General features: G+C 50.1%; 1 protein-coding gene across 5 annotated transcripts; it reads left to right on the top strand.

The window, feature by feature from the left end:
* Window positions 1–382: 382 nt before the first annotated feature.
* S1PR2 (sphingosine-1-phosphate receptor 2) lies at window positions 383–7,518 on the top strand. 5 transcript variants are annotated; one of them, XM_081287673.1, is made up of 3 exons: window positions 383–556; window positions 1,292–1,415; window positions 5,117–7,518. In XM_081287673.1, the coding sequence occupies exon 3, from the start codon at window positions 5,159–5,161 to the stop codon at window positions 6,215–6,217; it is 1,059 nt and encodes a 352-aa protein (XP_081143799.1). In that variant the 5' UTR covers window positions 383–556; window positions 1,292–1,415; window positions 5,117–5,158; the 3' UTR covers window positions 6,218–7,518. The 5 variants fall into 5 exon arrangements, with proteins under 5 accessions (XP_081143799.1, XP_081143797.1, XP_081143798.1 ...); XM_081287671.1 differs by having other exon boundaries at window positions 1,292–1,448; XM_081287672.1 differs by having other exon boundaries at window positions 725–1,415.
* Window positions 7,519–15,589: the final 8,071 nt, after the last annotated feature.

Here is a 15,589-nt window from a genome sequence, read left to right as displayed (position 1 = left end):
GTTTTAAAGACAAACAGGCGCTTAATGCCTGTTTGCTGTGTTGACACACAGTAGGTGCTCCACGGCTTCTTGTAGAGTAAATAAAGGAGATCCTCCTATTCTAGAGTCTCAGGCATAAGCCAGGAGGACATCTAGATTTGAAGACAGTTGCTTCAGGTTGAGGCCACCTGGCTAGGAGAGCCATGACGTCACGGGGCTGCGTGAAGCCACGCACCGGCCGGTTCTCACGGGTGGGGGCTGGGAGGGGCAGGGCGAGAAGTGTGGGGGGGCGGACAAAGGGGCTCTGCGCACCGCCCCTGTCGGCCCCCGCGCTAGCCCGGGCTGGCCGGCCACATCTGGAATTCATTGCAGTCGCCGCCGGAAAGGGGAGGAGAGGAAGGCGGGGCAAGAGGGGGGGCCGAGGCGGCGGCTCTCCCCGCCCCCCTCTGCCCCGGGTCCCCAGCCGCTGGACGCAGCTGAGCCCTGTGAGCAGCCCCAACCCCAGCCACGGCCGCCCTGGGGACGCAGACGCCAAAGCCCCTCGGGTCAGGGCAGGGACCCGGGCCGGCTTGACCAGGTGAGCGCTAGAGAGAGATAGAAAGGGCAGGCCCCTGTCCCCTGAGGTCGCGGGATCAGAGGTGGGGGGCCCAGCCAGGGGTCCGGGGCGCACTAAGGCACGCACGCGCCGCCCGTGTTTCTGCTGCACAGAGGGGATGGTCACCGTGCACCCTCTCCACGATTCCAGGCGATCCCCACTGACGCGGCTGCGAACCCCCAGACTTCTCTCCCCGCCTTTCCCGGCGCAGGAAGTTGGCGCCGAAACAGAAGGCGGAATCCTAGCGCTTTCGACTGGGGACTTTGGGAGGCTGGACAGTGAACCTAGGGATCAGGGTTTGGGGGAGTGCTCATGGTGGGGGGGGCACAGCACCCCTCCTGGCTGTCTCGGACTGAGTCAGGGCTAAAGGTGCTGTGGGTGCAAAGCCTCCAAGTTAGGGGGCGGGGCCCCACCGGAGGACAGATGCCCACCGCTTGGGCGTCTAGTTTCCTGCCTCGGTTTCCCTGAGTTGTTCGTTTTCTCTTAGCCCCCCGCGGGGGCGTGGCTTCGTTCTGGAAGGAAAGGAAGAGTGACTGCGTGGCTGGGGCACCTCCTCTTTCCCCTCTAGCCAAGTGATGAGGCGTAGATGGAGGCACGCGTGGCGTGGACTCCGCGGAGTCCCGGGCTCTGCAGAGCGTTGGAATCTCGCCCCCTTCTCAGGCACGAGTTGACTCACCCGGGGATTTCCACCCCCTCCCCCGTCTCTGCCCTTGTCAGACACTCCAGGCGCCACTCAGAGAGCCCACGGTCCCCCGCGTGTCGCGACGCGGGAGCGGCACTGGTGCATCTCCTGCAGCTGGGATCTCCCTGCTCCCCCGACCTCCGGGAACTTCGAGGCGAGGTCACTGGTGAAATCACCCACCCGCTCTGGGAGGTGTGAGGGTACCCCGCGTGGGGCGGTCTCGGGAGGGAGAAGGCGCCGCCCCAGCGCGAGCGAGTGGATACCGCACATTCCTCGGCCAGATAAGGAGGCAGAGAGTGCGGCACGGGGCGGGGGCGGGTCCTGCTACGGTCTCCACGGAGACGCGCTGCGCGTTGTGTTGGGAGGGCTGCTAGGGGACCTAGGCATCTCCAGCTCCCTTTGTTTTTTGGTCTGGGCGGCGCTTAGGAGCTGTGGTCCACCCTCAGAAGCCCCTTGGTTGCTAGGTTGGTTCCTTCGTTCATTCATTTGCCCACTCCGCTGGTTTTCTGAGTGCTTGATTTGTGCCAGACATCATTGGAAGGACTGAGAATGAAGTTGGTCCTTAGTTTCCAGCAACTCACGTGGCACTCTAGAAGCCAGACAAAAACCCAGATAATTTCTGATAGCAGCAAGTGCTGTGATAGACAGGGATTGTGGAAGGCTGCTGCTGTAGACTGGTGGTCTGGGGAGGCCCCAGTGAGAGAGTGACCTTTACATAGAAACCTGAAAGAGGAGGAGGCAGTCATTCAAAGATTTGAGGGGAGGATGTCTGCCGGAAAGAACAGCAGCAAAAGCTTTGAGGTAGAGATTGCTCATAGGAAGCCAGTATGGTCACAATGGAGTGTCTCTGGGGGAGAATGGGAGGAGGCTGGGTGGGCAGGAGCCATGGGGAGCCATGGGAGAATGTGGAGCTGAGGAGGGGCATGAAGTTATAAATTAAAAAGCTCCCCCTGGCTGCTTGGAAGAGAATAACAGTGAAGGGGGGCCTGACAGCCAGAAGGCAAGCAAAAGAGATAAAGCTGCTCTTGGCAAGGGGCATGGGATCTCTGGGGACCAGCAGGAATTATGACCACAGGGTCTACCTCTCTGGAACTGTGAGGGGATGGAGAAGAGAGAGCCTGGAAGCCACTGAGCCTTCCTACTACCTTCCCCCTTCCTAATCTCCAGCCAAACAGTCGTGTCTGGGTCTATCTCTTTTCCCTTCCCTTCCAACCCTGTCACTTGTCCCTCTTGTTCCATTTCAGGCCTGAACATTGCATCTCCCCGGAGGCCTCTTCCTGAGTCTCCGAGGGGGAGTCAGGACTGCCCTGGTGAAGGTTAACAGGAGACAGGCTCTAGGCCTTGGAGTCCGGTACAGGGAGAAGCAGGGAAGGCCAGCAGGAACAATGAATCTAGGATACAGCATGGTCCTCAGTTTACCTCTAACCAGGAGAGCTGCCCTCTCTGCGGATGCCTTAAGCTTCCTGGGTCTGCAGAAAGTGAGAGTGCAGCGCCCACAGTCTTCCTCTCTAGAGAAGAAGACAGACTTTCTGATCAGTCCCTGGGGCATGTGGGCTGAACACGTTTCTTATTTCTCCAGGAAATGGCAGTAAATCTTTCTCCTCCACACTGGAGAGGGGTGGTGGCCCCTATGAAGGCTGCGAAGGGGGCAGCGGCAGGGGGAAAAACCCTGGGCTTCTTGCCCATCACCGAGTGAGCGTCCCAGGCTTTCCAGGGGACCTTGATTCTAAATTATGAACCCCAGGAGGGACCCAACAGGCCAGGGCTGCCTGGGGGGCGTCTGATGGGGTGACCCAGCGGTCAGGCCACGGTTCAAAGTAATCCTCAGGGACAGCTACACAGCTTTAAGACTGTCCTCTGAAAGAGCTGAGCTCCACTTGCTTGTGAACGCAGATAGTAGGATTAACCGGAGAGCGCCCCCAACCGGGCCAATCAGAGGCCGAAGATGGAAATTTCAGGCCAATAGGCAAATCGCTCAGTGCCCTGGGATTGAAAATGAGCCAATCAGTGCACGGGATGTTTCTGGCTCGACGGCCAGTCCGGTGAGGCCGCTGCCCAGGCCAAGCCAGCCTGGGAGCTGCTGCTGCTGCGGGCAGAGGGCATCAGGGCGCCCGGGGCCCTGTCCGGCAGGGGAACAAGGGGCCTCTGTGTGGCGATCTGGGCGGGGCTGCTGTCTCCGAGGACACGCACAAGCTCTTCTCTGTTCCCAAACTAGGACGGATGCCCCTCCGCTCTGGGAGAAGCAGCTGCCTCTGTAGGGCCCAAGGCCAGGACGCCCCTCCCAGGGGGCATCCTGGAAGTGAGATGACTGGGCGACCCCGGAAGCCCCTATCACTCCTAGGCTCACCAAGAACCGGCCTAACCAGCCTTTTCTGGAACCGTGCTTCTGGCTTACACTTGGCCCTTGGCAGGAGTGTTTCCATGGACTGGGGAGGGTTCTTAGCTCTTCTCCCCTTCACTTAGCCAAGGGTTGGCGCTTCCTCCCCGCTTCCCTCGTGAGAGGCAGACACTGGCCAGGCTCCTTTGAGACGCTGGCCACGGTGTGTGCCTCTCATCCTCCCTTTCTAACAAGCCTCTTCCCGCCCCTTCCCCCATGGCTCAGTTTTCCTTGAAAGGGGGGTGGGTGACTCAGGCTTTCATGGAAACAAATGCCTTCCCTGCGGGGCTGCACGCCCCCTCACCACTCACATGACTTAGCACAGCTGCCCGTCTTCCCAGCCAAGACCTCCCAGACTGGTCTCTGGTGACCCTCCATTTCAGCTCCCCCCACCCAGACTTTCCCACACCGGATGTGACTAGGACTCCACCCTATTTGTTCCAGGGGCCTTACACATCTGGATTTTATCCTGGCCAGGGAGGGGGGCTGCCAGCGCCCTACCCAACCCCCTGGGACCCTCTGTCCCAGGGCAAAGCTAGATGGTGCTGATGAGAACAGGCTGTTGGGAACATCTTGGTTGATTTAGTCAGCATCCTCTTCCAGAAGATTGGGTGGAGTGTACCCAGCCCAGAGTCCTTTGTGTGTGCCAGGAAGAGGGACGCTAAGAACATTAGCTAACACTTGTTGAGTGCTTACTATGTGCTAAGTGAGTTGTGTGCTTTCTTAAAAAACAAAACAAAACAAAACAAAACAGGGTCTCACCATGTTATTCAAGCTAGAACCACAGATAGGTGTCACCACACTAAGCTTCATAATCCTTTATTTTATTTATTTACTTTTTGGTGATGCTAGTGATTGAGCCCAAGGCCTTACACATGCTCAGTAAGCACTCTACCGCCAAGCCACCCCTCCATGCAATCTTTAAAAGGATTTTCCTAACATCCCTTGGAAGGGGGTTTTCTTCTACCCAGTGCATAGATGAGAACATTGAGGCTAAGAGGCTGAGTGACTTGCCTGGCATGTCAGAGTTGGAGTGAGAACAAACTCACTCTGCATTGTCCCCAGGGTCTGTGCCCTTAAGATAGTGTGACCTCTGGGCTGCTTGAACCTCAGGGCCGCCCTGGTGTCTCCCAAGTCCTTATTTCAGGAGCACCCATGGCTTCGAGGCTTAGACTCAGCCTGAAATCAGGGCAGTGGGTGGTAATAAGCAAGGGATGGTACTATCAGTGGCATGAATCTCACTGACCCAGGTCTGCAGGGTGACGGAGGCTGTGGGGCCACCCTCTCTCTGGCCCTGCCACTTGCCAGCTTGGAGACTTTGGGAGAGTGAATCAGCCCAACTGGGTGTCCTATCTGAAAAGTGGGGATGATGATATTCCGACTTCCTGTGTCTACTCAGTGAGGACCGTCCAGGGTCAGAGCCAGGCATCAGCCACGGCACTGACCTGTTGTCTGTGTGTCTTTCTGTCTCTCTTCTCTGCAGTTGTGACAGACCCATGGCCCCGGCCAGTCACTGAGCCCCACCATGGGTGGCTTATACTCAGAGTACCTCAATTCCAGCAAGGTCCGGGAACACTACAATTACACCAAGGAGACGCTGGACACACAGGAGACGCCCTCCCGCCAGGTGGCCTCGGCCTTTATCATCATCCTGTGCTGCGCCATCGTGGTGGAGAATCTGCTGGTGCTCATCGCGGTGGCCCGGAACAGCAAGTTCCACTCCGCCATGTACCTATTCCTGGGCAACTTGGCCGCCTCAGATCTCCTGGCAGGGGTGGCCTTCGTGGCCAACACCTTGCTCTCGGGCCCTGTCACGCTGGGGCTGACCCCTGTGCAGTGGTTTGCCCGGGAGGGCTCAGCCTTTATCACACTGTCAGCCTCCGTCTTCAGCCTCCTGGCCATCGCCATTGAGCGGCACGTAGCCATTGCCAAAGTCAAGCTCTACGGCAGTGACAAGAGCTGTCGCATGCTGCTGCTCATCGGGGCCTCGTGGCTCATCTCGCTGGTTCTCGGGGGCCTGCCCATCCTGGGCTGGAACTGCCTGGGCCACCTGGAGGCCTGCTCCACCGTCCTGCCGCTCTACGCCAAGCAGTACGTGCTGTGTGTGGTGACCATCTTTTCTGTCATCTTGTCGGCCATCGTTGCCCTCTATGTCCGCATCTACTGCGTGGTCCGCTCGAGCCACGCGGACGTGGCAGGCCCCCAGACGCTGGCCCTGCTCAAGACGGTCACCATCGTGTTGGGCGTCTTCATCGTGTGCTGGCTGCCAGCCTTCAGCATCCTCCTCCTGGACTATGCCTGTCCTGTCCGCTCCTGCCCCATCCTTTACAAGGCCCATTACTTCTTCGCCTTCGCCACCCTCAATTCACTGCTCAACCCTGTCATCTACACGTGGCGCAGCCGGGACCTGAGGAGGGAGGTGCTGCGGCCCCTACACTGCTGGCGGCCAGCGGCAGGGGTGGCGGGAAGGCGGGATGGGACCCCGGGCCATCGCCTCCTGCCCCTTCGCAGCTCCAGCTCTCTGGAGAGGGGCACGCACATGCCCACATCACCCACGTTTCTAGAGGGCAACACAGTGGTCTGAAGGGAAGGTGGATCAACAACCAGGCCTCTGAGGGCTGCAGAGAGGTGCTAGGTGACCTTGGACAGAGACAGGGGGCTGCCCAGCAAGGCTCATCCCAATCCCAGAGATCTGGGAGATATTGAGAGTTCATAGCTGGGGTGGCCAGTGGGGACACTGACTAATCAGTAGTACTTCAGTGGGATGCTGGAGGCTAGTACAGTAACCATGGGGACCTGAAAAAGGACTAGGATGACAGCAGGAGGGAGCTCAGAGTGGGAGCAGTTTACCATCCAGTACAAAGGATTCAACATTTTCCTTTCTGACCCCCCAACCTGCACCCAGCTCTTGTCTCTGAATTTATCTCTCTTGCCACCTTTTCCAGACAACCTCAGGCCCTTCTTTGGAACCACTGTCTCCAGTTGGTTGGAAATCTCAGCCCCAACCCTCCCAGACCCAACTCCACAGCTTCCCTAAATTTCATCAGCTGCCACTTTGACTCCGTCTTCTCTTTCCTTTCACATGCCCAGAAAGGAAACCACGGGGTTAGAGATGGGGCGGGGAGGGGGCCCGAGCCCCATTCCTCACTCTCAGACCTCATTGGCCAATTGCACTATTTGGGGCACAGAAGAATCACTGAGGGCTGGAAAAACCGGTTTGGGGGGCTGAGGAGGGCTCTGGGCCTCCCTGTGGGACAGGGTAGAACTTGAGAAAATTCTGGGTTAGACGTTTGCCCATTTCCCCCACTCCTATCCCCAAAACCACTCCCCCAAGCTCTTCCCACCTTCACAAGTCCTCCCCAGCCCAGGGCCCAGGGCCCCAAAGGCAGGGCAGCCTTGAGCCCGCTGTGCCTCCTTGCAAGATGTCTTGAATGGAGCATGGGGGTGGGGTGGCGCAGGCCATTTCCTGGGGACATTCTCCCCTCCCCTGCCCCAGAAGGACTTTGCTAATTCCTGTGGATAGATGGAAGAGCTGTTGCGGTACGAACTATATTTATGTGTGTCTGTGTGCAAGTGTGTGGTGTCTGTGACCTCATCCCTGCCCTGTTTCCCCCAGAATGGATGCTGTTCTGTCTTAATGTTCATGTCCATGTTGAAACTGCCAAAGAGGGTTCTGGTCCTGCCCAGGACCTCTTTGGAATTGCTGGCTTATCTCTCTACAGGAGGAAAACCTCAAATTAATGTCTTTGTGAATGCAAAGGCTGGGGGAGTGGGGCTTTGGGAGGCAAGGAGCCAGTTGGGGGCTTGTCTCCCTTTATATAGCTCCCCAGATGCCCCCCCCATGCCAGACACCCAGATCTGGGCCAATAAACGGTTCAATTTTTCTTTCTGGTGCAGTTGTGTCTTTGGTGACCATTCCCTCATTAGCACCCCTTGGTTGGGCCAATTGAGTCAGGGAAGGGTGGCTGCCCATCCTTTCCTTTGCCAACCTTCCCTTTTCTTTCTTACTGCCCCCCCCCCCCAACCCCGCCAAGCTGTGAGAGCAGTGGCTTCTGAGAAAACACTGTCCTGCCACTCCCAATGATTCATGAAGGCTGGGGCCTCCTTGCTTTTTTTCTAAGAGACAGCCTGGCTGGTGACAGGAGCCCCTCCTCCATCCCAAGTACGTTTGCCTTCCTGTGAGGGAGGTGTCAAGATCTTAAGGACATGTGGATTCAGAGAGGTTAAGCAAACTGAGGGTCACACAGCACTCATCAGGGAATTCCTGGCTGGATTTGAACCAAGGGGGCTGATTCTGGCTTCAACACTGGGCTGGAGAAAGGCGCTGAAACCTGCTCTTTGATATGGAAGGGGAGGCTACAAGCCTTTCCCAGGACCAGAAGAAACCCAAATGGTCTTGCAGCTGTGGGGGTTGAGAGGCCCCTAACTGGGCTCTTCTCCATTGTCTGGAGGCAGGGAGCCCAGCAGCCCTTTTGAAGACAGGTCTAGAGTTTTTTTTGTTGTTGTTGTTTTTTTTTTTTTTTTTTTTTTTTAGGTCTAGAGTTTTGATGGGGGATTCCAGGCCCCCAAGCTAAAGCCTCACCCAGTGATACCAGCTGCCCAGGACAACAGACAGAAGCAACCCCCATAGGAATTCCCCTCTTTATTTAGAAACCTGAACCCTAGCTAGGACTCAGGGGAGGAGGTGGTGGGGTTGCAAAGTGCCAGAAGCCAGCCCAGAGTCAGTGAGTTTTCTCCAAATATCTATGCTTCCTCCAGCTCCTCCTTTAGTCCTGGGTCAAATGCCACCTCCTCAGAGAGTCCTTCTCCGCACATCTCATTCCCTCTTTAGCCCCTTATCTGCTTACCACCTGGCAGTAAATTATATCAATTATGTGTCTGTCCCATTAAAATGTGAGCACCTTAAAGACAGGACTGTGTTATTCACCAGTGTGTCTCTAGCATCTTAAATAGTACTTAGGGGACTGGGGTATAGCTCAGCGGTAGAGCATTTGCTTAGCATGCATGAAGCCCTTGGTTTGATTCCTAGCACCACAAAATACAAAACAAAAAGTACTTGGCATGTTCTGACTCTAAGACCTTTGTACTTCCCATCCTCTCTGCCTGGAGTATGTGCTCATTTAGTGTTTTTTTTTCCCCTTTTCTTTTTTAGTTGTAGATGGACACAATACCTTTATTTTATTTATTTATTTTTATGTGGTGAGGAGGATCAAACCCAGTGCCTCACATATGCCAGGCGAGCACTCTGCCACTGAGCCACAACCCCAGCCAGCCTCATTAGTGTATGTAGGATGAGTGGAGGCTAGGGTAGGCTAGCCCAGTGGCAGAGAGCATGCTTAGCTTATGGGGAGCTAGATTCAATCCTCAACATTGAAAAAACATAAGTATTAGCTATGAAGAAAATACAATAAAGTGTCACTTTGGGGGTACAGTTTTTTTTTGGTACTGGAGATCAAATCCAGGGGTGCTCCATCTCTGAGCTACATTCCCACCCTTTCTATTTTATCTTGAGGCAGGGTCTCACTAAATTGCCTAAGCTGGCCTTGAACTTCTTAAAATGCACCTTGAACTTGTTAAAATGCACCTTGAACTTGTTAAAATGCACCTGCCTCAGTCTCTAGAGTCACTGGGATTACAGGTGTGTACCATCATGCCTGGCCACAGGTGATATTTTAGGTGGCAAACCCAGAGTCATACCCCACATTGGTTGGATAGCCCTTTGGAGATAAGGCTAATCATAATAGGAAAACCGTCAGTGCTAGGAGGTGTTGGGAGTACTTGACATCTGCAAACTCATGAAATCCTCAAAATAGCCCTTAAGAGTAGTATTAGTGCCTGCTCTTAGACAGGTAAAGAAACTGGGGCACAGAGAGGTCAAAGTGAGGAGTGAAGTGAGACCCCTCCACTGGGATCACATCTGGTCCTTCTCAATATTCTGGTCTCAAGATCTGATTTACTGATAGCTCCCAAACTTTGGAGCCTAGAATGAAACGGACCAAGTTGCAGGAAATGCAAGATGATTTCCATTTTCTTTTTTGCTAGGGAGGCTGGTAGCTATCAGGGAACATTAGAATCTCCTGAAAGAACTTGTTAAAATGCAGATCCTCAGGCTCCACAGGCAGAAATTTAGATCTAATAGGTCTTACCTGATGCCAGGAATGTGCATTTTTCACCAAGCAACCCTGATAATTGAAAAATGTCTGGTCAGGAAAAAAAAAAGTTTTGATTATTATTGTCATTATTGCAACTCATCTTAGACTGGGGCTTGTAGCTCTGTGGTAGAGCACTTGTCTAACATGCATAAGGCCCTGAGTTCCAACCACAGCACTATGAGGGGAACAAAAGTGATTCTTAAACCATACTCTGAGAAACATTCTAGACCCCATAATCCAGAACATGAACATAATCCACATCCATGGGTACATTTTTTCTGTTGTTGGTACCGGAGTGCTTTGCCACTGAGCTACATCCCCAGCCCTTTTAATTTTTTTTTTGGGGGGGGTACCAGGGATTGAACTCAGGGGCACTTGACCACAGAGCCATATTCCTAGTCCTATTTTGTATTTGTTTATTTAGAGACAAGGTCTCACTAAATTGCTTGGTATACCTCGCTTTTGCTGAGGCTGGCTTTGAACCTGCCATCCTCCTGCCTCAGCCTCCTGAGCTGCTGTGATTGTAGCCACCTTTTTATTTTTTATTTTGTGACAGGGTCTGAATAAGTTGCTGAGGGTCTCGCTATATTGCTGAGGCTGAACTCAGACTTTCCTATCTCAGCTTTTTGAGTCACTAGGATTACAGGTGTGTGTCACCCATACCCGGCAGATCTATGGACACTTGAAATGTGGTTAACATAAAGCAGAGACTGAATTCTAAATTTTAATACCCATGCATGGTCATTGGTTACAGTATTAGAAATCACAATTCTAGACTCTTTCAGCATCATAACAAAAACCCACAGGGCGTACCACTATTATGAACGACATGGTAACTTCCATATATTTCTTTTAACAATGATGTGAAGATGAGACTCAGTTGCAAATGATAAACAAAATATTAGTGACTTAAATGAGAAAGAAATTGATTTCTCTCATGTGAAAGAGCTTCAGAGGAAATAGGTCCAGGGATGGCCACTTACTAGTAGCTTAGGCTCCCATTGTCTATCTGTTCATGTATCCATCCATCCATCTATCTAAATACTTCACCAAGTTTCCTAAGAACAAAGCATTCTTTTACATAACCTCAAAAAGCCTCAAAAGCAGGAAATCAGCAAACCTTAATCAGGTTTCCCCAGTTGTCTCATTATTGACCTGAACAGCAGAAAAAAATCCTAGATCACTCATTGCACTCAGTTGTCTCTTAGTCTCTTTCAACTGGGACACTTTTTGATCGTGTCTTTCATGATCTTGACATTTTTGAGAAATAGAAGTCAGGATAATGCCCTTCTTCTGATATTTCCTTACCTCTAGATAAAGACTATGAATGTCTGGCAGGAAGACCTCAGAAGAAGTGAGGCTGTATCCTCTCCCTGCATCCTATCAGGAGGAACCTGCTGATAGGTATCATTACCGATGCTGATTAGTCCCATCAGTGGTAATGTTAATATTGATCACTTGCAATCCTCAGCATCAGGAAAAAAAAATTTTTGTTTGATCACTTGGCTAAAGCAATATCCTCCAGATTTCTCTGCTTTAAATTTACTATTTTCCTTTTTACAATTATTAAGTATCTTATGGGAAGATACTTGGAAACTGTTAACTATGTTCTTATTCATTAGGCTTTCACTTCCATCTAGTTTTGCTTGAATCAGTTATTACTCACCGGATATTCTGAAGCAAATCTGAGAGGTCAAATCTTTTCATTTGTAAATACTCTTCTTTTTTATCTTTAAAAGATAGCAATACTTAAAAAACTTAACCACAGGTTTGGGTTTGTGGCTCAGTGGTAGAGCGCTCGCCTAGCATGTGTGAGGCCCTGGGTTCGATCCTTAACACCACATAAAAATAAATAAATAAAATAAAATCATTGTGTCCATCTACAACTAAAGAAAAATATTAAAAAAAAAACTTAACCACAATACCATCATCATACTTATTAAAAGTATCAATTAGAAGTTAGGTGCAGGGCTGGGGTTGTGGTTCAGCGATAGAGCACTCACCTAGCACGTGAGGCACTGGGTTCAATTCTCAGCAGGACATAAAAATAAATAAATAAGTAAAATGTACTGTGTCCATCTACAACTAAAAATATTAAAAGAAAAGAAGCCAAGTGCAGTGGCGAACACCTGTAATCCTAGTGACTCAGAAGGCTGAAGCAGGAGAATCACAAGTTCAAGGCCAGCCTCAACAACTTAGGGAGGCCCTATCTTTAAAAAAAAAATAATTAAAAGGGCTGTGGGTACCAAAATAATAAAGTTCCCCATTTATCAGTTTTATATGGGGGGGTATTTCTGAGGATTGAACTCAGGGGCACTTGACCACTGAGCCACATCCCAAGCCCAATTTTGTATTTTATTTAGAGATGGGGTCTCACTGAGTTGCTTAGCGCCTTGCTGAGGCTGGCTTTGAATTTGTGATCCTTAGGCCTCAGCCTCCAGAGCCGCTGGGATTAAGGCATGCACCCCCATGCTCAGCTGGTTTTATTCTTTAGCATATAATGCATTTGAATTAGAATCCAAATAAGATTTATTTATGCCTGTATTTACCACTGCCTCAGCAATTTCATTTCCAGAACTTGTTTGCAGAAGTTAATACTCCTTTCGGTATCAAAAACACCCAAACAATGTAAACTTGAATACTCTTATCAAAAAGGTTAATAAATTCTGTGTGTCACTTGGTGGAACGTTACACAACTAATAAAATATGATTTTGAGGAACAAAAAAAAAAAGATTTATTTATGGAATTTAATTAAAGAAAGGTGTTGCAAGGAATCTCTGAAATATTGTATTTTGAATTTTTTTAGTTGTTGATGGACCTTTATTTTATTCATTTATTTATATGTAGGGCTGAGAATCGAACCCAGTGTCTCACACATGCAAAGCAAGTGCTCTATCACTGAGCCACAACCTTAGCCCCTGAAATATTGTTTAACATATATATTTTATTTTCCTTTCCTATTTACTTACTTTTTGTAAATCATTTGTTGAAGAAACCAGGTGATTTTCCTTGGAGAGCTTCCCACAATAACATTGATTGATGTTATTTAATGTGCTCCTTTGCCCTAAATCAGACTCAAGATGCGCAAATATTTTGGGAGTCTGGGGCTTCAGTTCTTTATAAATGGTGGAGAAAATGTCTATCCGAAGGCCAAAGTCGGGTTATCTCTCCTTTTTACTGATAACTAAGACTGATCTGTGGTTTCAGATGCCGTCAACTGGTCCTCCCTTTGTCAATTCCTCGAATTCCCTAATGGTTTATCTATGGGCAACACATCGTTTTGTTAGCAGTCTTCAAAGGGTTTCTAACGCATCTCCCTAACCTCATATCCTGGTCATTTTCCCCATTTGTCTACAAAACTGACATACTTTCCTCGAATTCAGACCACCAACATCTATTACCTTTCCCTAAATGTCTTATCCTGGAATAGTTGCCTCTACAGGAGAGGGAAATGATACTGGTCAGATGTGATTCATTTTTAGTGGCCATTGTGGTGTGTTAACACTGCCTACCATGAAGTTAGAAAAACTAGATTTGAATCTCAAATGCAACCCTTGACAGCTCAAGTAGACTTTGGGCAGGGCACCTGACAACTCTCACCTGGTTTCATCATCTGTAAAAATGGGCATGTTAATAATCCTCACCTCCAATGCAAAATGGTATAGCCACTTTGGAAGTTGGTTTAGCAGCTTTGTACAAAGGCAAACAAACTCACACAAGACCCAGCAACCTGACTCCAGGTATCCACCTCCCCAAGAGAAATGAGAACACATGTCTTCCAGAGACTGTATATGAACATTCATAGCAGCATTTTTAATGGCCTGAAAGTGGAAACAACCCAAATGTCCATCAATTGGTGAATGGATAAACAAGTTACAGTACATCCCTACAGTGGAATAACATTCAGCAATAAAAAGGGACAGAATACTGACACACACAATAACCTCCTTGTAATGAAACTTCCCAACATGATTTTAAAATGTCGTCCACAAGCAGGCAGCTTGTGAAAAAAAAAAATACAGGTTCCTGGGCTCTACCAGGGCCTGAAGAGTCTGATTCCAGGGCCCAGGACTCCTCCTGGTTACATTGCCCTGTTCCTGATGTGAACCATCCATGACTTATAATTTTCCCAAAGGCTGTTTTGGGGCTGATTTTAGGCCTAGGCATCCAAGAGGTGTCCAGAAGGCAAAAGGTTAGGACAAGGCTCGGGTGCTTTATATAATGTCATTTCTTTTTTTTAAATTTAATTTTATTTTTTTAATATTTATTCTTTAGTTTTCGGTGGACACAACATCTTTGTTTGTATGTGGTGTTGAGGATCGAACCCAGGCCGCACGCTACTAGGCAAGCGCGCTACCGCTTGAGCCACATCCCCAGCCCTATAATGTCATTTCTACATGGTTAAATCAGTGGTTGTCACTCAGAGTGATTCTCCCCCGACAGGAGACATCTGACCATTTATGGAGGCGTTTGGTGGTTCTGCCTGGCTGGAGGCAGGTCAGCAAGGAGGGTGCTGCTATGGCACTTTGTGAGCAGGGATCAGGGATGTGGCTCATTGTCTTACATGCATAGGACACAGCCTATGTGACAAAGGATAATTCAGCCCCTTAATTAAGGGAAGGTGTTGTTAAGGAAACTCTGAAATATTGTTTAACATATAGGTCTCCTTTCCCTTTACTATTTATTTTTCTATTTTATTTATTCCACAGTGCCCAGATTGTGGAATCCTGGGCTAAAGGAATTGTGTGTGCCTTTCTTTTCTTCTTCTTCTTCTTTTTTTAGTTGTAATTGACACAATACCTTTATTTTATTTATTTTTATTGGTGCTGAGGATCGAACCCAGGGCCTCACAAGTGCTAGGCGAGCGCTCTACCGCTGAGCCACGACCCCAGCCCCATGTGTGCCTTTCTCATTCCCTCTATTTGCTCAGATGAGTTGTGGCTCCTTAGTCTGAGACTGGGAAACTTCTAGAAACATCCCCAATACTCTGACTGGAGAGCTTAACTCCCTCTCTTTGCCAGGTAGTTTTAATAACTTGGCAGTTGCCTTTGGAGAATCAATTGTGGTTAATTGATGGTCATTTTGGGGACGGAAGCTCCTCAGGTGAAACTTGTCTGGTTTATTGGTGTGGGCAGGCCCAGCCCTTATTTCTACCCCCGTCGCCGGGAGAGGGAGACTTTCTTTGCGGTTCGAGAGCGGACGCTGTGTTTTCACATTATTCTCCAGAAGGTAGGCACCTCTCGGCTCTGACCACTGTTCTTCTCCAGGGCTGTGAAGGGCAGAGGCTGTGGAACCCAGGCTGGCCAGGGAGGCCTGAGCAGAGCTAAAGGAGGGAGACACGGTGTAAGTGGCCTGGAGGGGAGAAAGCCATGGCCAGAGTGGGAGGAGTGGGTGGGAACTGTGGAGAGAAGAGCTGGTGCCTCCTATAACCGGAACCATCAGTAGGTATGTCCCGGCTGGCTTCTCTGATGCACCACCACGTTTGAGATGCGATTGTAGTTCTAAATGGGATTGGCAGGTCCTGGTTCTTGAAACTTTGTGGCAGGATTTGGCAAAATCTACCCGTAAGGCTAGTGGGCCGAATGTAACCACAGCCAGTTTTCATGCAGACTATGGGTGTCTTTTCCATTTTTAAAGGTTTTGAGGTAAAAAAAAAAAGAAAGAAAGAAAAATAACCTTTTGTGACACTCAAGAATGGTGTGGAAATTGATTTTTGGTGGCTCTACATGGTCTTACCGGCTCACCACAATGCTGACTCACTTATGTATTGTCCGTGACTGCTTTGAGGCCACAAGGGCAGAGT

The sequence above is a fragment of the Spermophilus citellus genome (assembly GCF_964194105.1).
Source record: "Spermophilus citellus genome assembly, chromosome: 3".
NCBI lineage: Eukaryota > Metazoa > Chordata > Mammalia > Rodentia > Sciuridae > Spermophilus > Spermophilus citellus.
Note: the sequence above shows the minus strand (reverse complement) of the source record. Positions and strands in the feature narration are given on the sequence as shown.